The 24,908-nt window shown below is 38.6% G+C and overlaps 1 protein-coding gene across 4 annotated transcripts; it reads right to left on the reverse strand.

Annotated features, from left to right (window-relative positions):
• LOC108101755 (anoctamin-8) lies at positions 1-24,762 on the reverse strand. Of its 4 annotated transcripts, XM_017206222.2 has the most exons (18): positions 24,684-24,762; positions 23,646-24,028; positions 10,783-11,035; positions 10,045-10,415; positions 9,486-9,778; positions 9,262-9,417; positions 6,159-6,294; positions 5,968-6,098; positions 5,623-5,904; positions 5,210-5,539; positions 4,414-4,776; positions 4,251-4,342; positions 3,836-3,964; positions 3,200-3,461; positions 2,567-2,665; positions 1,629-2,124; positions 1,348-1,493; positions 1-1,275 (listed from the first exon to the last, which is right to left on the reverse strand). In XM_017206222.2, exons 2-18 carry the CDS (start codon positions 23,905-23,907, stop codon positions 1,024-1,026), a joined length of 4,053 nt encoding a protein of 1,350 aa, XP_017061711.2. In that variant the 5' UTR covers positions 23,908-24,028; positions 24,684-24,762; the 3' UTR covers positions 1-1,023. The 4 variants fall into 4 exon arrangements, with proteins under 4 accessions (XP_017061711.2, XP_017061706.2, XP_017061710.2 ...); XM_017206217.2 differs by lacking the exons at positions 2,567-2,665; positions 3,836-3,964 and adding an exon at positions 8,306-8,371 and having other exon boundaries at positions 3-1,275; XM_017206221.2 differs by lacking the exons at positions 2,567-2,665; positions 3,836-3,964 and having other exon boundaries at positions 3-1,275.
• Between the last annotated feature and the right edge of the window lie 146 nt (positions 24,763-24,908).

Consider the following 24,908-nt stretch of genomic DNA (forward strand, 5'->3'; position numbering starts at 1 on the left):
CTTTAAATTTTTTTCCAACACAAGAGCACATATAATTATACATCCGTATAGCGTGTATACCGCGTTTAAATTACACTTAGTTCCTAGAATATATTTACAAATATCCTTTGTGTTCGGGTGCATCTATGTTAAAGTGTAGATCTTCTGACTAGGCTGTCGATAAAGTGTGAAGTTCATTCGTTTTGTTTTGATCAAGCTAGAACAATACAATAGTAAATCGAGGAAAACACTTAGCAGCAAGTAATAAATACATATGTTTCTTCGTTAATAGCAAGCTGCAGTTAGTAATAGTTTATCATCCGATCTGTTGTACCATAGCTAAAAGCGAGTGCGAAGGCGTTATCCTTGTATATGGAAGGAACAATGGACGATATTATCTCACAGTTATGCGTGTCGTGGTGTGTGTTCGGTTTTGATTTCGGTGTGAGAGTGTTTGATTGTGTTCGTTATTTAATATTCGTAACTATTCAATATTCGTTCACTGGCAACATAAATGCAAATGCAACTTTTTCAACATTTTTCATGTAACAAATATTTTTTTACGGCTAAATGCTAATCAACAATGACTACCAAAAACACATTAACAGCTAAAACGCTAAACAAAAATTCGTTTTACAGCTTCTCTCTTTTTAAAATTATTGTTTTGTTTGCTGACTACTATTGGCTTTACTATTGCACAGTACCAGGGAATCTGATAATCCCCATAAACATTATTCAGCTTAAATACGTATTCAATTGAACTCCGATGATAAAAAAATCTTGATAAATTTTAAATATGAAATGATTTTCGAAAAACATATTCGTATTAGTAAATTGATTAACTTAACTTCGCTATACGGTACACCACAATGTATAGTTAATTAGTTGCTTCCAACTCTGGACAAGACACACATTCAGCAAATATGCTCATATATCATCAGTAACTTCGATAAAATCTCGGCTAGATGGGGGCGGGTGCATAGAAAACTATTTACAAAGTGTGCGATAGGGTGGTTAATCAATCTTAATGCTCAAGAAGCCTAATTATCCGCATGCGGATGTGCCTGCGAAGGTGGATGGTAACTGCTGCTGCTGCTGCTGCTGTTGCTGCTGTTGATGATGATACGTCGATGAGGAGCCAGCTTGACTCGATGATGTTGCAGGTGCCGACATATTGGATGCCGCAGCAGCAGACTTCATCGCGGGTATGATATCCTCGATTTGGATTAGGTGTTCGATGGGTATAAGGGACAGTTCGCCTCCCACGGGCTGCGGCATCGGCAGCTTGGCCAGAGCCTAAAATAATATGGTTTGAAAGTATTAACATATAATGATATTATATTATATCTTATAGATATTATCCCTTACCTTGGCATGCTCCACTGCAATGGTGGCTGCCTTCTCCGCTTCACGTTGTCTTCTTTCTTTTAGTTTAAGCGAGAATATGGCCACGGATCTCGCACTTTTGACCAGCTTTTGCTTGAGACGAGATTTTTTGGCGGCCAATTCAGCAGCTAAAAAGCAAATAATAAAAAAAATGTAGTAAACTTGTTTATTCTATTATATATATGTATTAATTTGTATATAACTTTAAAGTGGGTAAGGAACTTATATTTATTTTTATATATTTAGTTTTCTATATAACTTACCCTTAGCTTCGTCATCAGTTGCTGTAGATGTGGATGCTGCTGCTCCCTGAGCATCCTTATCCTTATCCTTGGATTCTTTCTCCCTTTCCTTTTCCCTTTCCTTTTCCCTTTCCTTCTCCCTTTCCTTTTCCTTCAGTCGCTCCTTCTCCCTTTCCTTCTCCTTCTCCTTTTCCCGCTCCTTTTCCTCCTTGGCCTGCTGCTTCAACTGCTGTTTGTGGGACGAACTGGACGAGGAGTTCGAAAGTGCACCGACACTGGGTCTTGACTGGGAATTGGTGATCCCACCGGCTGCTCCAGTGGGTCCTGCGCCACTGGGACTGAAGACACTGCCACCGCCGCCGGAGGATGAGGACGATGAGGCTACTATCTGCTGCTGGTGCTGCGAGGCTGGTGGGGTGGCCAAATTGCTGCCCGGTGCTCCTGATCTCATGGCCACATTGCACCAGGAAGGAGCTGGCTTTAGAATATCCGCCGTGTCTGCCGTGTTTCCGAGTTCCTTCAGATTTAGCAAAACACAAATTAAAGTTATTAACCAATTGTTATGAAACTAGTAAAGTAACTTAGGATCTATCGACATCAAAAGCTTATGGGTTTAATACTAGGTTCTGTGTATGATGCTATATAGTAAATCCATGCCGTTTGTTTAGTGAGTGGATTTGTGAGTGATTGAGAAGCCAGCGTGGATTTTGTGTGTATGAAAGCATCTGCCATGCCAAATCAATTTTGGTATTTTGTATTCCCTTCCCCCAAACTTGGGTTCCAATAAAAGCAAGGGTTTAACAGTATGATTTCTACATTTGATACATTTCTACTGATCCTGCAATTTCCAAGAAGAAAACACCAACAACACACATTGAGTAACAAACACGTTATTCTTATGTATATGCATCCGGTTTGATATATATAGTATTCATATATAGTATGTGTCACTTCACTACCTTGGAAATACAATCTATGCTTCTATGCAGATTTGCATTGTCGTTGACTTTCAAACGTGACATCCATTCTGGTGCATGTAGTTTTATGTGTAGCTTGTCCTTTAAACGGCAAAATTCGAGCGGGGTTTTAAGGTTAGGTGAGTATTTAATTTCGGTTTTTTTTTGGGTAGTTCAAGTGTGGCATTAACTATTTCAGTGGGGGTCTTAAGGGCAGTGCTTCATATTTAATGTGTTATTTGAATAATGTTTTTATACTGTCCTACTCGCCCTTAAAATATTATTCGGGTACTAAAATGTTAGGTTAGCTTAGTAAAGCACAGATTAAAGTAATCTGAAAAGTGAATTCTTTAATTAAAGTTCTTCCAACTAATTTATTTTTAAATTAAATGTGTCGACAGTTTAAGTTTTTAGGAAATCAAGTAGAGCGGTGAGTTGGGAGTTCTACAGATTGTTGGTAAGATAACCAGTAGTATAGAGGCTTTTCATAGTTGATGCAAGTTTCTACTGACACACAAAGTACATAGAGCAGCTACAGAGACACAGTACGTCATTGGGGAAACTCTTGTAAAAGGGGCTAGATTCCTGTTTACGGGTATAAGGTATACGACAATGGGGTCTTCCCCCAGATCTTACGCTCATATTCAGATGCATGGCACTCTCCGCGGATATCTTGCGCGTCTTGTACGGTGGTATCTCTGGGATCGTCTGATGCGGTTCCCGTTGCGCCGACAATTGTCTCATTGTTGTCCTTTGGGGACTGCTGCTGGCACTGCTGCCCGTTTGATCGGCTGAATCTGTCGATTTCTTACGGAATGGTGGTATTTCTTGAATATGCATCGATTGCATGCGAGCTGCATATGAAGACGAGTTCAGCGCGAGCGTGCTGGCGGAAGCACTGTGTGCCACACATAAAGCGAGAGAAAAAAGTACAAAATTTAAGATAGAATTTAAGAAAGTTGAGTAAGAATAGTTAGTAGTTTTTGTATCATATAAAACAGTTTTCTAAGATAGAGCAGGTTGGCCAATTTTGAGAAGGTTGCACAATTTTTTGAGGCTCGGAAAGGGCATTGAACAGCAACAAACATAAATTAAACATAAAGCTGAACTAATGCCGATTTCAGTTGCTCTTTTGTACAAATCAAATAAAATAATAAACTCTAGGAGCAATCAGAAATCAGTACTAGAACCATTTAGTTACAGCATCGAAAGCATCTAAAACACGCTTCGAAAGACACAATCTATCTAACCAACTATCCAGCCATAATTTACCCGCTGTGGAGCTTCTGATGTTGTTGCATTCTCGGATTGTTGCCAGTTAAACTGGCTAAATTTCGCACTGAATATCCAAGATACGGTGGAATTTCCGGTATAAACATTTTTGATTTTCTAACATTAGCTCTACCAAAGAACAAATTTATTTTGCTTAATACAAAGAAGAGCCAAAATGACGTAAGGGAAAAGGTAACAATAAAAACTTATGTATGAAGTAAAGAGAGAGAATTTGTTGGTATGTAAAAAATATATTTATAAATTTCTGCTGAACTGCAGCAGTTGGTTGAGTGCATATTCATTAAGTTTGTGGTGACCATTAGGGGTTTACCCGGCACCTTGGCGTGTGCAAAATACTTAAGTTTTCTCTGTCCCACACTCCTTTATTATTATTTTTAATGGAAGAGCCACTCACCCGCCATTACCGTCCTGATGCAAACTGGCTAGGGAGGCGCCACCATGAGGTGGCGTTGACTCATGCAGCGGTCTAATTAGAATGGTACTGGTCTGAAAAATATATAAAAACATATAAATATTTTACATACATTTTTTTCAAGGTCTTTTCTTTATGAACTTACCTGTGATGGTGGTGAATCTGGTGACGAATCACGGTTCTCACAAATATTAACATCCGCCTCTATGTTGCGTCCATAGCCAGCAAACTCCTGACCATAAAGCAGCAAATCCTCGGCCACCTGGCTCTCCATGGACTGATCTCGGGTGGTGCTCGCTCCGCTCTCCATTTGCAGTCCGCCGGGACAATCCTGTTCCGGCTGTGTGGATGTGGTTGACTGCGGGGTCGGTGGTGTGGGACGTGGTGAGGTGCCCTTGCACTGCATTTCCCGACGGCAATGTTCGGCGCGAGCGATTTCCGCCGCCAACCAGGAAGGCAATTCCGGTAGGAGCCAGGTGAGTGCCTGCCGCAGACCCAGCATTATGTGCTAGATATTTCATAAAGTACAACATTAATATACATATATTAAAATACAATTCCTTTATATCACAATATTTATTACTTTATCCCCTCCAACTATTTGTATTGTCTAAATTGTAGTTTAACAAAATATCTGCTTACCATTAAAAAAAAAATTTTGTAAACTGTTTCTGAATCATAAATTCTAGGTACTACTTAGTTGAAAACCTTTTTATGTACAACCTCATAAAAAAAGGATGTGGCCAAATATGTTGTTGATTTTTTGAGAGCTTGTAAACCGCAATTTAAACCATAGAATTCAAGACATGTAATATCCATAAACATTTAGTTAATGAAAGTAGTCTAGACTAAACAAATTTGCTTAATGGGAAAATCCTACTCAGCCATAAAACTCTCTGTTGGGGTATAGTAATTTCGTTTTGTCTCTTTGCTAAACTCACCTCGAGGGTGACAATCAGAATGATTGTCTGTGCGGTGGTCAATCCGGGCCAAAGCCGCGACACCTGTCCAGAGAGTCCAATCAGAGCGCAGTTCACGATGACGGCGGCGAGCGACAGAATGCTGAGGGCATTTTGCCAGGTGCCAATGTTTGCGACACGCTGACCAAAAGGTCGCTGATGCACATGGGCCAGCTTGAAGGCATCCGAGCGAATCTCCATCAGGTTATTGATCAGGGCACAAACTCCGGCCAGTGGAAAGGCGGCCGAGAAGAGCACTACATAGCCCATTTGAACGAGCATCTCCAAATGGTCCGAAAAAGTGCCATCATACTGAAGAGTGGAAGGAGTGGGAAAGGGGGGATTGTAAATGAAAAGTCAATTAAAAAACTCAATACTTGAAATACGTCAATCACCTTGTACAAGGAGCTCTCAATTTCAGCCTGACCAATATTCCTCTTACTTGTCGATTCGGCCTGTTGGGTTTTGGTGGGCGTGCCAGTGGTTTCGGCTTTAAGTTCCGCTTCGGCGGTGGCCAATTCCTCGGCCAGACTGCGAGTCACATTCTGGGTTGGGCTAAGAGCACCCCACATATTGAAGCTCAGCTTGGCCAGTTTCCATTGCTCAACGAAATAGGGAAGCGCAGACTCCCTAAGGTTTCCAATTATTTGGCGGGAGATGAGCAGACCAGCCAGTTGCTAAAATAAAAATGAATTATGAAATATAAATATATTATAGAATGTAACGGTTAAAAACATTACCTCTTTGAGCTTCTCCTCATCCCGCAAATAAAAGGCAATATAGAAGAGCGATAGAAAAGAGTTGACAAACTGGAAAAGCGCAACTTTGGCTATCAAATGGTTCTCATATTTCGACTGCAGGCGATAGTTTTCTGTTTATTAATTAAGAATTCAGATATTAGAGGTTCTTATAATATTTTACCCCAACTTACCGCGATCATTAAGCCAAACGGCCAACTTAAAGTAGGCCTCGTCCATTAGGGTAATGGCTCCTGCCAACAGGACTTTTGGAATGACACTCAAACAGCACAAGACACTTTCCTCCGGCAACTTGGAGTCCCACCAATCCTGTAGGATTAGAGTTAAAAAAATATATAGTTTTTATATAATTTAAAGTAAGTACTTTCTTATTAGCCGACACACGCAACCTGTATAAACATCGATATTAATCAGCACAGCCCACTCTTTTTCGAGCATTCCATCAATTTCCGATACCCCTGCCTCGATTTACCTTCATTAACCTGTCATTATTATTCATTCTCCTACTGACCCACCATACAAACTTGCCCTTTCATCGCTAATGAAACGCATATTGAGTGTTTACGCAGTTTGATTACATTACAAGCTATTTCCGAGGATAAACAGCACGAGTGGTGAGGATCCGTGTCCTGATTTTCTTCCCCACCGTTTAAAATTCAACGAGTCATTTCGATATTAAAGTGGTTATTGTTAAACTGCAGAACAAAAGACTTTGCCGCTTTTGTCTCACGCTTAAATGTATATATACAATGTGTTTTATTGGCTTGCACATTTTATTCAACTTAATTAACCACACTTTTGCACCAGGTAATTTAACTGATAGTTGGAGAGTAGTTTAATTTATAACCTTTTTTTGCCTGGAATTTTTTACATATTAGCGAAACATTTTTGATTAATTTTAATTATACCCTACTGAAAAATAATGATCTGTATATTAAACTTTTGATTAAAGTACTCCACTTTGTTAACTTATGTGAAGCATTCCAAATTTATATTTTAGTATGCCTGACATCCTTCAGTTAACCAAGTCCTTTAACCACAAAAGTCTGCTTTTGACAAATACCGCGATAACCGCACTGGAGCACTCACACATGATGCCCCAACCTCACCGGTACGCTTCATTACGACAACATTTAGGTGCTCGGTTGAGCACTAAAGAGAACCGAACCAAAAACGCCATTGTCCCCTGGCTCCAGGTGCGCATTAAGCCACATGAACTACCTGCAAACACCGAGTGGTAGCCAACAGCCAAACAACAACTACTAAATGGTCCGTTCTCAGATTAGTGAGATGTGGAGCTTGTCAACTACGCTGGCAGCTTTTTAACTTTTCGACATCAACTGATGAAAGAGGAGAGTATCCTTTTGCGCAGGTTAAATGCCGCTATAAAAACGTGTACCAAAGAATACAAGAGAAGCCTTTACTGTACAGAAAAAATGTTGTACTAAAAGGATTTCATTTCTCTATCCGAAAATTCAGGAGTGGGGAACATTATTGTACTATTCCAAAAAACTATTTTCTTGTTTTAATAATTTTAGTTCATGAATATTTGTATTAAAAAAAGTTGAACTTTATATCAAAGAATGTTTCACAATATTTTCCATTCCTTATTTTGGTTGTTTTTCGTCGAATGTGTTCTGTTAGTTTAAGACATTCAATTATGCGTAAAATGTCTAATGTCAACCAAAGTTTCATGGTATTTAATCAACGTCGATGGTGGCCAGCTCTTTTCCTTGCTGAAAACACTTTCTCCCTTCTGAATCTATCTTCAGCTTCCCAAAGGCAGTTTATTTTTCGCCAGCTGAGCATTTTAATTAACGTCAGCTCGGGTTGTGAGAAAGAAAAAAAGATTGCGTATGCAAAATGATGGCCCAAAGCAATTGCAAAAAATACTTCGACCAAAGTGCATATGTGTGAAAAAGTTTTAATGAAAAAAATACTTGGTTAACGCGCCAGCAAAAGAAAAAACCAAAACAATTTCATTTGTGGAAAGTCGAAAACGTTTTCATTAAATACAGATATATACTATGATTTTTTGTATAGGCTTCCTTAACAAAACTAGTTTTAGAAAATAAGTGAATAAAAAATTTGAACTTAATGTTCAGTAACCAATTAATTTAATGAATTTATCTTTATGGTTAACTTGCTTATAAATATGGTAATGATCTGATGGTATGGTAATGATCTTTCGGACCTAAAAAATGTTATTAGTTAAAAAAACCCATCCCAATGATTTCAAAAAACTACTACAACACAAATACGTGGATCATTCAATCATACATACAAAATAATTAAATGCGAGTTAAAATAAGATAATAACCTTGTGCAAATTATACATGCATTGAGCAACTCCTTTATCTGGTATGTTATGGTGATCCAGCCAATCCTGTGAAGTATACAAAAATAGAAAAACAACATAGAAAACGAAGGAGAAATAAAAATGTAAAAACAATTCAATGATGTGTGATGAGTGATAAACTTATTTAACTTCTTCCTTCTTTCTTTGTATGTTTTTATTGCGAACACAATTCAAGAAGAAAATAAACCAACTTAGAGAAACTATGGTTTAAAGTGGGTCAAATGCAGGAGCGGAAATAAAAATCCAGCAACAATGTCAGCCGGAAACCGGACACACGTAAATGTGAGTGTGCAAAAGCGGTTAAAATATGCGCGTGTGTGTGTTTCGGCTGATTCTCGTAAAGCGTTAAGAAAGCGGTAAGAAAATCAACAAATTGATAAGCGGGCGACACACGAGCACATTCACACGAACATCCACACACGCGCGCACACAAATTGGTATATCGCTTAACGTGAAAACAATATTAATTATACGCACTGTGGTACAGTTTGGGTCGCAACACGAATGCCGTGATTGGAAAGTGCTTTGCATACCCTTGCAAATAATAATAAAGCTTTACGGATTTACGGAGCTCTTGATTTGTGTTTTTATAGCCTATTTAAACATGATTATATGATTAAGATATTTTCTACACTCGAAATTTAATCGGCAAAAACATTTTTAAATCTTAACAATTTGTTTAAGTTCTTTGATACTTTTCACCAAACATAAATTGATGATTACAAGAGAAAATAAATTTATTTCCCTATTGTTTTTGTATCATGTAATCATTTATTTCGTTTGTAAAAGCACCACTTTATTTGATTAATGAATTTAATTTTTGAACGATAGTAAGAAACACATTTGCAAGGGTAATTTTCGGGGTTCAATGTATTTTACACACATGGATAGATATTGAAAAATTGAGCTTGACTCACCTGAAAGCGCAGCATGAGAAACATCACGGCAAAGACGACACACAGGCAACATCCGATAATAGGAAAGCTGACCAAATAGCGAAATGCTCGTCTCTGCCAAGCTGGCGCCTCTTTCGGTTCCAAGCGACCCGTCACATTGTTCTCCTCCAGGGGACCCTAAGGCATTGATCCGGGATATGCGATTAATCAAACAAATTGTCAATAACTTAAGTGGCCCCCCATACCTTGTACAGTGGCCTCGGTGGTTCCAACAGCTCCGGCGGCGTTGATAAAGTGCCCCAGCGAAAGGCTAACTCCACGGAATAGCGCTTCCAGGCTTCCAGATACAGTGAAGCCCAGGCCACGTTGAACAGGGAGAAGAGCACGTGTCCCATGTCCTGGGCCGTTTGCCCTTTGCCCCACAGAATGCAATAGAGAATGGTGCCAAACACGGCAGGAACGCCCAAAGCGCAGGTGTAATGACCCAACCACGCGAAGTACAAGGCAACCTTTACGCCAAAATAGGCAGCAATGTCATCTGGAAAGAGAATATTTTTAGGCCTCGGGATATCAAAGCTTAATGAGTTTTTTGCTTGAAAAGGATGTGGGATGCTTGGCTTGTATGTTGAGCAAGGAGATGGAAATTTTTATATTTAGCAAAGTAAGGGAAAAAAGTGAATACTATCTAGCAGCTTTAAATGGGCATTATTTATTCAGCAATGAATACAACCTTGCTCAGTTTTCTACCATAAGATAATAGAATGTACTTATATTTATGTATCTATTATTTTTTCAAATATTTACCCAATGGTTGTGGTGCGAATATCTGCTTAACCCAATGCGTTTGGAGCTGGGTCAACGAACTTGGCTCGTGCAGTGGGAAGACCTGGGTGATCAGACCGGATTCCTGCCAAGCGGCCACGATGCTCTGGCCCTCGGCAACGGCAGCTCGTCCATGAAGGGCGTCGATGTCGCTGCATCCTGCTCGCAGACCCTGTAACACCTGGAGGACCAGCCACTGCCGCTCCTGGGAGGTAAACAGTGCCGTGCTGGCAACATCACCTCGCAGCTGCTGGAAACAATGACTTTCGCGGGTGGTAAACTCTCGCAGAGCTCCGCCCAAATCCGGTCGCAGACGCTTGGGCAGGCGGGCTTCTTCGGCGGCTTTAAACAGGCTACAAAGCAAATGTTTCATTAATTAGTATAACTTGAATAAATAAAGATATAAAACATTAAATGTGGTAAATATTAATGGCACTTTTCTGTTAATTAACAGTTAATCATTTGAGTTTCTCTCCAATGACATTTTTCGTTTACTAGACAACATATCATTTAATCTTTTGTATAATTATAAACTCGCTCTCAAAATAAAATCTTTTTTTTAAAGCTATAGAAGCAACGGGACAATTCAATGACGGAACCCGTAGATATATCTTTGAAGCGTAAAAAGTAATTTTAATTTAAATTTAAAAAAAATATGATAAAAAAGTTATGAATAAACTTTTTAATTAAAGTTTCGCCACGCAGAGGATAGCCACTTACACATTAACCGGAGCACTGACATAGAAGGCATTCCGCCGCGTGCTCTCGTGCGCCTTGACCTGAACCAGGAGACCGAGACCCGCCGGCGGTTGGGAGCGGATGCGGGCCAGGAGCCAGCGGAGCGCCTCGTCTGGTGCATCCTCGGGAAATTCAATTACCACGTCACATTGTGTGGGAATTTTATTGAGCCAGAGGCGACGCGGCGTCATAAGATGACCTGCGTAGGGCACTTTGCGGCGTAATTGGCGGGAAGCTGGAATATACAAAGGAGGGATTTTAAATTTAAGTTAACCATACTATCTTCGAAGATTTAAAGATTAAAAGTTAGTTAAAGAAAACCCAATTTCAAGGCTTATACGAAATGTACAAAAAATATATTTCAAAATATATTTGAAATAACAGCTAAGCCTATTTAAAAGCTTAGAAAGACAGCATTTGCATTGCATAATACGACATTTTTCATAGTTAGGAAATGGAAAATGAAAAAAGGGGAAAACAAATAGATACAAACGGCAGAGTGGAAATAAAAACCACAAATAAGCTAACCAGACATGGCTTAAACATCAAAAACAAACATTTACCAGAACTTTTAATTAGAAAAGGTAGCAACATTCACCAATGCTAAAGCCAAATGGTCGAGGGGAAATGCAGTCAAGAAACTCGAGGTCCTTTTCCTCCCAGGATTCACGGAATGTCAAAAGCAAAACCCCCTTGGCCACAACATCCATTGAAACAAATTTACTAATTAAAGTTTTACATAAAAGAATGAAAAACTAATAAACTAATTTTAATAAATAAGAACCATAAACAAATTTTAGTAGTAAAATCAGTAAATTAAGGAATACCAAAATAAACCAATATTAAATATATTGTCCCATGTTTAATTGTGATGAAAGTTGCATAAGTTACTTGGCAATAAACCTTTACAAAAAAACTTGTTAAGACGTTCGTAATTAATTGTTAACTTTCTTGCACCCGGCAAAAGTAATATTTCAATGAGAAGACAAAATTGCAGCAAGCCAAAATGAAAAGTCAGAGCTGCGCTAAAATTGATAGCGCGCAAGGACTTCCGGCCACCATTAATGTCCTTGCGACTATCAACAGCTTTCACTTTAAATTTGGCTAATGACAAATGCCACTTGCAATGACCTCAAGTCGTGGCTTCGTCGGTTGCCAATGTTTTCCTTTGATAAGAATAATAATAATGGTCGGTTGGTTCTAAGTTCACCAAGCTCATTACGCGAGTCAGTCTGTTTTCGCCTCGGGGGCGATAAAAGTTATAAATAAGGACTTTGAAAGGTCAGGACTAAACGTTTTATTTTCTAGATAAATTTTTTAATATTAAAATGGGTAGTGAGCCAATGGGTATTCCCAATCTATTTTAATCAAAAATGTAAAGCCAATTACATTTTCATGAATCCTTTAATGACCATAAGTCATTTATTTAAAAATACTAATTGAATTCAGAGGCCTTCAAGCAGATTTGAATCTGAAATGTTTTAAATCCTTTAATTCCCAAAAAGCTTTCGTCAACTGAAATAAACCACATTTCGTAATGACTTACTTAGCTTGCCTTGCTCGAGCAAAATTCCTCATCATTAATTACACATTGCAACATCTTACTAATCCCCTCTTCTTGCTCATCAGCATATTTAGATATTTATGTTACAAACTCAATTATTTAGCTTATATTGTGCTATGCCTTTCAGTTTGAAACAAAAGCGGTAGTAATTAGGATGCACGCCAAGAGCAAAGCTTAGAGCAAACAAATTGAATATATATTAGGATGCTATGTTTGTCGATACATTTACAAAACTAATTATAAACGACAAGACCGAACCGCAAAAAGTATCAGTATGAGCCGATGTGTGCCTATCTCTGCAGCTGAATAAATCACGTAATGTGGAATTTCGTAATTAATTCCATAAATAAAACAGGAACAACACAAAATCCAAGCTCCAACCAGCATCGAATAGATCGAATGCGATGCTGTTGCATGGCAAATGAGCTGTGAATTTGTCTGCGGTAAATTCCGGCGCAAATCTCTCGTCCAAAATCGGAACGGCAGCTGCCCGGAGGATTATAAACTCATACGCAATCAATGTAACCGGTGTGCGATTGCCATTTTGATATGCTAAACACACAAACGTGTTTAGCCATGGGAACCCTCACGCGTTGCTCATAAAACTGTGACAAAAGAATGGATCCCAACCGGAGAGACCTCCACGGAAAGAGGACGCGTTGTGCACAGTTTTCCCATCCTGAGGGATTAGAGAATCAAATTCAAGGCATGGCGAGTAAATAAAAAGAATTGCTTCGAGCTCAGAACACTTTATTGTCGGTCTAGGATGGCATATGCTAATAGGGGTTACGAGGAGTATAAACTTGAGCGTCCTTGAAGGTGGAAATTTGTTGGTAGCCTTTATTTGTACGGCAGTAAACGAACCAGTTCGGTTACGTGATAAAGTTAACTAAGGAAAGGTTTCGACTGTAATGAACCAATAATACCCAAATTAAATTAATGTAAATTGCAATGATTTTGTCAAAATGAAATACTATAGTTTTTCCTTAAATCGATAAATTCGCTTTATCATAATTACAGACCCAAATCTTTATTAATACGCTTCCCAGATGAACTGTTTAATATAGACAAATTATACTAATTCATTTCCTCAAACAGTGAGTAAAAGTGCAATCAGGAAACACAACCTAATCCAATCCAATCTAAACCAATTTTGGTGAGTAATATACGACATCAAGAGCAGGCCAGAAGAAGAAATCTCCTCCATGAGCATAAACATAAACTACACGATTCATTATACAGTCAGCACATGCTTAGGTTGACACCGAACAAGGACGACGACTCCTTGGAGGAGAGCTAGCCGAAACCAGAGGAGAAAGTGCCAGCTAATGCTTTCGGCTGTTAAATCAGCAGCACTGGGCCCCCAGGAGCGGACTGTGCGTTGAATAATTAATGAAATCGGCTTTGGGGCGGTGCCACGCCCCCCCATCCCTGTTGGGCGCCAAAATGAAACCAGAACCGAGCCACACAGCAACGCATAATTTGTTGCATAAGCTGGCTGAAGGAGTGCGATGGCTCAAATTTAATCAGCAGATTCGTGTCTGATGACTGCAGCCTGCCTGGCTATTCCCAACGAGCATTCAGTTAAAACAGTTTATGTTTTAATTAACCTTGACGGTGACGAGAGAACTGAGGCCCGAGATGAGCAGGAGCTAGAAAAGCTCATTAGCAAACCTTCAACACTCTCCGCCGAATGCTCGACTTAATTGACTTGAGCTTGAATTGCGTCTAATTGAAATTAGATGATGTAATTTTGATGATGTCTCGTTCCCCATTACTCCATCATCAGTTCAGCTGCATCATCAGCAGCAGGAGGAGGAGAAGGACATCCTGTCCTAACCACCATCATCTAATCATCAGCGAGTCGAGTCAGGTAGCCGTTTGTGGGAGTAAACACTTCACTAGTTGACACGTTGGCCATCCACATGTGAGATGTTGGGTGAAAGCATGAGAGTATGGCTTACTATAGATGGGACCCAGAGGAAATATTTCACAGACAGAATGACAAAATGCAGGTGTCATATATTGAAAATGTAAGCTGGCTAAGCTACTTTTTAAGCAGTTAAAGATATACAATACCACAACTATTGTAAATAAGTATAGATCATAGTTTCACAGATAATATGCATAAATCGCTACTCTATTATCACACTAAAAACACAAACTAATTTTCGAGTTGCACCATCCGAATGTTCACTGCAATTACCCAGTCTAATTGTTTCGATGATGAGACTACAGGCAGATGCTTAATGACCTCGTGTTCGGTCTCTTTATTGTTCAGTTTAATTGTATCCACCACCCACTTCAAATTGCTCTTAATGACTTTCGCTTGAATGGAGTTAACATACGTGACATACGCATACTTGCTTTAATCCTTTGATATAAAATATTTAATTGGCCGGGACAGAATAAAGCCGTTTTCCCCACACTAGTGAGAGTTTCACACACGGTTGAATTAAAAACCGGTCGACCGAAATGTTTTTTCCTGTTTCAGTTTTAAGAGGTGCACTTTCTGTCGCATTTTTCCATTTCATCGGTACTCGGCTCCCCAATAGCGCACACATAGGGGCACATTTTTTTATTGATGCACTGAATCCTTGTTGTGATTAATGTACCCAAACTCGTTTCCCCTTAATCGTAACCACTCGCTTTTCCACAGCCTCCATTTATCCAGCCAACACTGCCCTTTGGCAGTTTATCTGTAACTTTTGCTCCCGAAGTGGTTGACTGGATAGGGAACATTCAAGGACCAGGGCTTGGTCAGCATAAATTAATTGCATTTGTGTGTGGGACACAAGCACCAGTATATATACGGCAGTAAAAGCGGAGCACCAGTGGAAATTTATCATCGGCATGCATGTGAGTGGCTTAAGGACACCAGAGTGCCAAGACTTTAATTGAGTTTTAATCACGTTAAGTGTTAGTGGTCAGATATTAGTCTAATGCAATTTAATCTCCAAAGATTTTCAGCTGGATTTTTACGTCAATTTGGGCATGACACTAATGCTTTCAAAGTACACATAACATAATTTATAGAAAAACCTTTCTTGCTGCTTTTCCACTCCGCGCTAACATTCAATGCAAAATGATTTTTCATAGACAAGCATTTTCAGTCTATTTTTCCCTCAAATGCTATAACTGACAACCAAAACCACTCAAACTGTCAAAATGCCCGTCCAAAAGGACTAGGGGGAAATGGGAAAAAAGGGGACAAATGTTGGGGACTCTTGAGCAGAACGAGCTCTTGAGTGAGCCCGACTATATTGATTGAATCTGCATATATAATTGAAAGCGACCAATTGAAAATCAAAATGTTTGGAACGAAAGCAAAATAACTTTTATTAAGGAGAAGAGAGGTAACCTTTAATCTCTTTGGAGTTTTTTTGACGCAGATTTGATTAGATATAAAAAAAATTATAAATAACAAGTGCAAAGTTTAAATATGGAGCGAATTTAGCTGAAATGGCTGAAGAACATCAGTTAAAAGTACTTGCGTTCTGCTCAGTTGGCTGAGGAAAAAGTTAATGAGGGCTAACGGCGACAACTTGAAAAGTTTACAATTCCATTTTCCCAACCCTCTCAAGTCTCAAGTGACAACTGCGAAGACCTCACTTGAAAAGGATTAGAATATTTAATGAATACGAATGCAAAATTTAAAAGTGACCCAACGTATTTATGTAAGCACTGCCATTTGTAAACATTTTTAAACATTTAGAGAGTATTAGATTGAAAATAACATTTTAAGTGCTTCTTTTCACGAATTTATCTGTATTGATATAATAATTGGGATGATAATTAAAGCTTAAAGAGCTTAATTCCTGCCCTCAAATCTTATCAAACCTTTCTAATCTTTTCGCTAATAGGGTAAAAGCTTTGTCAAAAAGTAAATCCTTGCGGACATAATTACAAATTATGTGCGCAAATTAAATAATAAATCTTGCTTGTGTTTATAATGAAAATCCACTTAGGTCAGAGCGAGGCCAAAGAAGGACTTAAACGCAAGGTGCGAGATAACAACAGGCGAGCGGGCAGCCAGGAAAACCCAAGGACGAGCTTGAATAGAAGAAGAAGAACAACTCCCCGTCACCCTCCTTGTGTCGAACATTGTTTAGTTGGCAGCACTACCATGTAATATATAACACGAAACACTCCTTCACATAAGAACGGACAAGCTGTCGTGATAATAAGCAACATTTTAATGGCTTTCTCTAAGATCTTACAACAAAACCTAGTCGCGGCTTTAACAATTTTTCAACTTAAATTTTATCTGAGGACGGCAAAGGTATTTTATATACGCGCGTAGTTGGGTTTTCAGTGCTAACTTCATTAACAACATGGCGTATACGTAATGTGCGTTAATACCACGTCAACTCATGTCGTGTCTGGAAATTTGTCATGTGGTTGGTTTTGAGCTTTGAGAACCCACTTAATGTGACAGCCCATGTGAAGTTGTTTGAGAATAAAATATTTGACAGAAATTAATAATTCAAATGCTGATTGGACTTGAACGTCAGATATGCCAATTCTCTTCTTTTTTTCTTACTTAAAAGTACCAAAAAAAAAAGTGCTTTAATGCTTTGCTTTCCAGACACAAATCTTTGTAAAATCTTATCAACCCCTTTGCTAATTGACTAATAACCCACAAAATGAAGATTTTTGATTAATTGCGGCACAACTCAACGGGCATAAATTTTCTTGTTTGGCATGTTGTGCAAGCCTCTTCTATGGGAAGAAAAAAAAAGGATAAGTGATGTGGGTAAACATGATTGATTACTGCTTTTAACGACCAAAAAATCATGGCTTACGGACAGTAGCTATCAGCACAGGCTCAAAGGCCTCAAAAACAGGCGGATTGCACACCGGAAAGCATATTTTGCCTCATAAGTTCCTCAAACTAGTTGCTACTTTATTTTCTTTATGTAAGCCATTTAACCGCAGTGCAATGTATGTTGCAGTCATACAGCAGTGTGGGTAAACCATATAACTATGATATAATCATATATTTATTTTCTATATACCCACTTAATTGATGTTCTGCTTCTGGGACATCTTTTAAGACATTAAGCCAGCAAACAAAACGGACAAGAACACGCAAGCAATACACCACTTAAGGAGCAGCTGATGGCCAAGAGATAAGCCACAAAACCAATTCTAATGGACGGTGGGACATGATAGAAATGATCTTAATAATAACTTTAAGCTAAAAAGCATGAAACATAGTTTACTGAGTTATTTAACTTTAAGCGAAAGCTAAAATATAATTGGCATTCCTTATTTTGTACTATAAGTGGTAATTAAATTAAATAGTTATGTACCTAGGAATAATATCCTGAACAAAAACAAGCTATTGAAAGAAGTTGTCTCGTATTTCCTTTATAGGGAAGCCTCACAACTGTCTGCAACTATCCGTCATTTTATTAAATAAACATTATGACTTGGCCTGACTCTGACAGCAATTTTCCGCTTTTTCGCCTGCCCTCTCGCTTTTCGCCAGGGAAAAACGGAAATTGATTTTACGCTGATGTAAATTAAATAACTAAAATGCGCACATCAAACAGGGCGTGATTTACGGTCAATCGCTTAAAAAATATTATATTTTATTGGTATAAATTCGTAATGACAATCCAAACGAATTTTCCTTGAAACGTGCAAAAAATGTAGTAATAATATTGAATATATGAATATGTGAAGAATTTGCAGAGGAAAGAATGTTGAAATTTAATGATAACCGTTGCTGAAATGTCACACAATTCTTCTTTAAAATGTATGAAAGCGGGTTTAAATCAAACATTGAAGCTGTCGCAGTCGTGGTAAATCAAAGGTAAATTATGAATTACTTTGCGCGCAGGGTGTATGCAAAATTTTAAAGCATACTTATTTGGGTTGCAGGTTGATAGTTGATTTGATGTACCGAATTCAGTACAAAAAAGTCGAGTATCAAACTTCACCTTCCGCCAATATTAAAGGCTTCTTATAGTTTAGAGCTGCATCTAATAAAGTTCTCCCCTAGACAGTAAACACATTCAACTTCAACTTGGCCCCATTGATTTTTTCAATTTCTATTTTTGTCGTTTTCGGCAGAATTTCAAAGTGCACTTGCGGCACGACTTTGTAAATATGTATACCTACACTGGGAGTACGATTTTTCTGTCCTTATTTTATTCTATTCTGAGGCTTGAAAATACACAAATTACGTGGGAAAATACAACTAAAACAAAAATGTAATTTGTTTTCAAACCCCTCTACTATTAATACTGCATTTTTATCTTGACGTTTCATAATATTTTTCATAAAATTGTTTTGTTTATATTCCGACTTGAACTTTTTTAGTGTATACCTCAATGAATTCGCATAGTTTATATATATGTATATTTATATATGTAGGTTGGACTTCAGCCAAGACCCGTAGTGAAAACCAAGAACGTTGGAATTGTTTTTGTATTCATTTTCCTTTTCGGGGGCAATTTTTTGGCTGAGTAGCAAACGAAGAGCAGCGCCGTGGGCGATTCAACTCAACTTGGACGGAAGCACGTCGGTCGAAGAGGTGATAGCAAAGTCTGGCAGGATGGCAGGATGGCAGGAAGGCAGGATGGAGCCGGAGCAGGAGCTACTTCCTCTGCCTGGGAATTGGGTTTTGTGCACTGTCTATTGTTTCCTGCAAAGCGGGCTACGTTTTCGGCCAGGCCATCCGGACATGAGCATCATCAAGACAACAATGTTATGCGCAACGGGAATGCAGGCAAGATTGTCAGATTGCCGAGGCCTTTCAGTCGACCCATCTATGTCAATTCCCCTTTAGTTACTGCATGTGCTGGGATATTTTTACTTTGCCTCAAATCGAATTCGGACTTTGCTTGGCCGCTTGTCTGGCACGGCATGAAAACTAGTTTAAGAGTCGAGGAATGTTGCACATAGTTAACATGAATAGGTTCACACAGATAGTGAAGACAAATGGGCAGCAAACATTTTTCGTACTTTGAAAAGATGTTAGGCAAAAGCTAAAAGATTACAAATAAAATATATGCGGGTTTTAGAAATATACGAGCTTATAAAATGTAAACCAGAGCAAACTTATTTTCTTTAGCAATCATTCGATTCTAGGAACTATACATTAAATACTGGAATTGCCTTTTCCTAGAATCCATCACTTTATTTAAATAGTTAAGAAGATACTCTGAATTAATAATAATACTTTTTCCTAGAATCCATCACTTTATTTAAAAAGCTAAGAAGATTCTCTGAATTTGTTTAGCATTTTCCGGATTGAACTGCCATTAATTGGATCTATGGCAGAATGTCAGAGGCTAAAGATGAAAAGCGTTGACAAAAAGCAATCAGATTAGCAGCCAATCAAAGCTATAAGCCGAACTGGCGCACACCTAAGCAAATGAAATGGTTACCCGTATTGATGGGTTGTCCGCTCCGAACAAAAAAGGTGTGGGTGTGTATAGAGGATATCCACGGAAATTAAGCTGCTCTCAATGCCAACGGAACAGAAGCAACGATGATGTTTCGCCAAGATGACTTTAACAATTTAAAAACATCAACGCACACAAAATCCGAACCGAATTGTGGCTGGATTGCCGGCAAATGCAAAACCTCAGCTCCTTTACCTGCATATAGTACTCGTATATCCCACATCAGCTGTCAGTCAGTCAGCGTTTTAGGCAGGATTTTCCCCAAGCATATTGTAACCATGCAACGGATGGAAATATACCGAGAAACATCCGGTGGCAAGCAACTTTTACGGTGAGAGCAGAACTACAGACAGCCGGCAGCAGCAGATTGGCGCAATGAGAATCGGTTCGGTAAGGTAAGGTGGATATACGTAAGTAACTCAGTGGCTGCAAGTGCACACAACTTGCCACGCATTTACATATCAAGATTTTTTGCTGAGTTGTGGCTTAGCTCAATGCAACTGGGTGAAAAAGGGACTAGAATAAAAGATATGGTTGATAAACGGTTTATCAAGTCTCTCGTAACTTGTAGTTTAAGGGTTGTCAAGGATTTTCAAGTCAAAGAAAAAGGTTCATTTATCATAAAAATTAGGGGATGTCAAAATGTATTTATTTAGAAACATCTGTTTGTTCTTTGCAAAAAAAATGTAGGTCACATAAAATATTATATTTACTAAGCACTCAATTTCCCTCATTCGGGGTTCCTTTGACTTAAAAAGGGCCATTAATTTTTCAGAGAAAGCGGAAGAAGGAAAATGCTGCTGCAGTGCGCACTTAAGCGCCATAAAGTATGCAACACAAACAATGAAAGCGCCATTAAATTTTTGATTTTAGAAATCATTTTTGCCCCTTTCGACAGACTTCAGCGACAAAGTAAATGGCAAAATAATAGTTCAGCATGGTCTAATCTTTACTGGTGGCCTGATATTGTCAGGCTGACGATGCCCTCATTTTGAACATGCCGCAAAATTCAAGTGCATCTGAAAGGGAGCACACAGAATGTCTTTATTCATTCTTAGAATTTCCTTTAGAAGAAAACCCGAAAGGAAAACTGCAAATCTGACACAAATAAAGCTTTTATATCCATGTTTTTGTGGGTGTGCTCGAAGCTTCCTTAGAGAAAAACATTAATATAAAAACAAAGTTGAAGAAAAAGTCTCAGAAAAAAGTCGACTAGATAAACATTTTCCATGGCTTTTGTTTGGTTTAGGCTGCGATGTTCCCGATATACACCCATATGCTGTAGTATATATAAATGATCTCTTATATGTGTCATGTTAATGCTTATTCAAGCAACACTGAAAGAGTTTATGCTGCCTTAGGGAAAAAAAGTGAATAGGTGCCCGACTATCAATAGGAAAAATGCAGGGCTATGAAAGTAAAAAAGAAAAGGGAAAAAGGATGTGAAAAAGGTTTTCACTACATTTAAACTGTAATGAAAACCAAAATAAACGCCTGCAGGTCGCCTATTATATTATTTATATTTATAAAATAACAACAATAATTGAAAATTGTCTATTAATTGCTTTCATATAAAACTAATCATGAGAAATGTATTATTTTAAATATTTAGCACCAGTCGAATATTCCACTGTTCATTTATTCAGAAGCCACAATAAATAATAAAAAGTGTAGAATAATTTGAAAACGACGGAGGGCACAACAAATTTATTTCCCACTTGAACCCCTGACAACAATGCCATAAAAGGGGTTAACTGTCAGAATCATGGCGCATCTATACAAGACCACCTACAATCCCCCAACATTCCGTGGAGCTGTCAATGCCGATGGCAGCCAGAACAACAAATTCACAGGCTATGAGCTCCGGGGCCAACGCAAATAAAAATGACAACAAAACAATCTTCAACAAAGGCAAACAAAAATGGTTGTATAAACACAGACAGTTAGACATTGGAGCCCAAAGCAAAGAAATGGGGGCGCTGAAGAGCCAACGATAGATATGAGTGGAGTATGATTCAATTCCATTAGCAGACGTTATGCACAGCGAACTCGACAAAAATCGATGAGCTTACCAACGCTGTTCGCCAAATTTTCTTCTAATTCCTAACGCACGCAATGCAGTTCTAGTGAAATGGTTTGACTGCTAATGGAGAACATTTGGGGCTGAGGAACGAGGTGAAAGGTTGTGGGAGCACCAGTAAGTTGGCCACGTCATTCGGTCGTCCCAGATTGCCAGTAAAGTTTAAAAGTCATGTCTGACATTTTGGCAACACGTAAATCCGCGCACTTCCTGAACACCCTCGATCCAAGTGGGTGGCTGATGAGGAGCCAATAGGGGTCAGAAACCGGGGGAAGTTCAGATAGTCGCCCTATCGCCACGCGAAAAACGCCACAACATACTGCTAAATTTGTTGTGCAATTTTCACAGCTAACGGAGTGGGAGAACATGGAATTCTATTAGAAATTCAAACGTAGGAAGTACTTGTTAGGAAAACAAATTTCAACAAAAATGTACTTCATTAATGATTACATAAGTTAAAAGAGGAATTTTAAATGGTATCATACTCGTATCTTTGGCTTCTGAATGCTTTTGCCGTAAATTTCAAAATACTTAAATATATTATTGTAAAAACAATTATTTAACAATTTGATTTAAAACAAGAACGGATTTAAGATACAAAACAATAATAGAAAACAGTAAAGAGAAAAAAGTACAACTATTATATATTGTTGATTTTTCCCAAAATAAAACAAATATCTGTGTCACAAATGGGTCCCACAAGTCATGGCAAGTCAGAAACCTAAACCATGTTAACATCACCCCATTCCAGTTGTTGTAACAATAGCCATCAATTCTATATAGACACCCCATATATTAGTTACACGCAACCCAACCTTGACCCATAAAACCTAATGAATTTAATTAACAACCCTTAAGAAAGTCGCCGTAAGTAAACATAAGGGAAGTAAAATGGGAGAACTGTGCATATGTGAGGACAGTCAGGCAAACACTTGAACTAGTTAATCCATTTACCCACTCCTCTGATAATGTGGTACCACATAAACCAAAGAAAGATAATCAATATGGGGATGGGGATAGGGAAGCGAAAACCTAGCCAGAAAGGCGCCCCATCAATTAAAGGGTAATTCAATGGGGAATAACCCACAGACAGCTCAGTCGACGGAATATGCAAAGCTCGAAGCGCATTTTCTTTGTCATCTGTCGCATAAATAATTCAAATAGCGCCTTCCTTCAGACGGCGACGCGCTTTCAATAGCTTCGCTGCACAAAGGACTCAAGTGGGACAATGGCAACGAGCCTCCTGTTCCCACCATCACCATACACACACTGTCGTCAGAGTGAAATGCATGGAAAAGTTTCCTTTATTTGTCTATTGCTGTCAGGAAGTACGGCAATCTGAAAGTAATTTCAGCGTAATTGGATAGTTGCTTGGGTCGTGCGAAAACGCAGCCCATTTAAAAAGTTTGCGCTAGTCACAATCAACAACAATTGCATGAAAGTTTTAAATTTTAAGTTGATTTACTCGATAAAAACATTAGAAGACAACGCAAATTTCTATGGTAACTGCAAGTGTTTCTGAAAACTAGAAACAAATAAAAGTTTCACGATTTAACCGGTCATTGATTAGGCATTTCCTTTACTCTTAATCAAAACCTCTCTATTTGTTTCCTTTGAGAAATAAACCGTTCTGCCCTCTGGGTAGCTGATCACAAATATCTCTCAAATATTCATCTCCTGAAGACTTGCCAATTGTCCAAAAATAGATAAGGCGTTGGTAAATAAACAGCCATATATATCTGTCGAACTGAAGGTTTTGTGTTTTTCTATTTTGGGCACTCACCGTTTTCGATGGTCTCCTTGGCACAGGATATTATTTTGCCTTTTCGACGTCGCAAATTTGATTCAAAATTGTTGTCATCGGTGAAATCATCCTCGCCGCCGTCCCTTGGTCCGCCACCATTGTCGCCGGCTGCTGTTGTCGCCGTGTTTGTTGTTGTTGTTGTGGAATCCGGCACATCCTCCGACGACTGACGCTCCGAGTACGAAACTCCATCGCCTTCTCCATCTCTGCCGTGCATTAAACTTTGAAAACTTTGGCTCATGCTGTGCCAAAATTCGTCTATGATTTATTTTATTTTTAATTTGTTTTTGGAGCTTTTTTTTTTTATGATTTCGATTCGACACTTTCAATGTTTTTTGTTTACAAATTCGAGCACATTCACACTATAATCAGGGTTATTTATTAATCGAAATTATTCAAATTAATCAGCTGGCCCAAAAAAGTAGGCAACACTAAACATTTCCGAAGGAAACCAACTCTTGATTACAATTACGGGTAACCTAATCAAAGAAAAATGCTTAAATTTGGTGCGTGATTCGAAAACGGGCAAAAGCATATCACGCCATCCGCCAGGAAAACAGTGAAAAAAGAAATGCCAAGACTTTGCCGGCTAGAAAGACGTTATTGTTGTTTCTGCTACTGCTGTAAATGATGGCTAGTAAAAGTGGGTTGGTCGGTGCTGGTGCATAAACGAGTACGAAAGGGTGGGTTCAGACATTTACGCACAACCCCAAGACCGATCCTAAATGCGTTTTCAAAAGGCCAACTACCAAGAAGTTTTTACAGACAAGTAGCAAGAACAGTAACAAACCATTAGCCCTTTGTTAAAACATAAAAAAAAACCGAAAGGTTTTCTTATTTCATAATCGCTTCATGCATTTAGGTTAAACAATCGTTGAAACAAAAAGAACACAGTTTTTGTTAACACTGGCCAAAAACCAAACTTAGTTTTTGTATTTCTGGTAAGCAACGCCACGCCTTAAGCCAAGAAATAATTTTTCCAACAAGTTTTATTTAAAAACAGTAAAAAGTTATTACTTTTTTTCTTCTATTTGGAAATGTGTCATGCGGTACCGTCGAAAAGAAAGTGTTTGCGCGCTGGGAAATGCCGTCAGAGACTGAAATGTCTTTCACTCGGTTGCGAGCGTGAAAAATCCAACACAAAGAGCAGCAGCGTGGTGGGTTTCTCAGTTATTGATTTTGTTCTGCAAAGACAGCAAACGCAAAAGGGCAACATTTGTTGGCTGGTTTGCTTTTTGGGGG

This window comes from Drosophila ficusphila, unplaced genomic scaffold (genome assembly GCF_018152265.1).
Source record: "Drosophila ficusphila isolate 14025-0441.05 unplaced genomic scaffold, ASM1815226v1 contig_436, whole genome shotgun sequence".
NCBI classification, from domain to species: Eukaryota; Metazoa; Arthropoda; class Insecta; order Diptera; family Drosophilidae; genus Drosophila; species Drosophila ficusphila.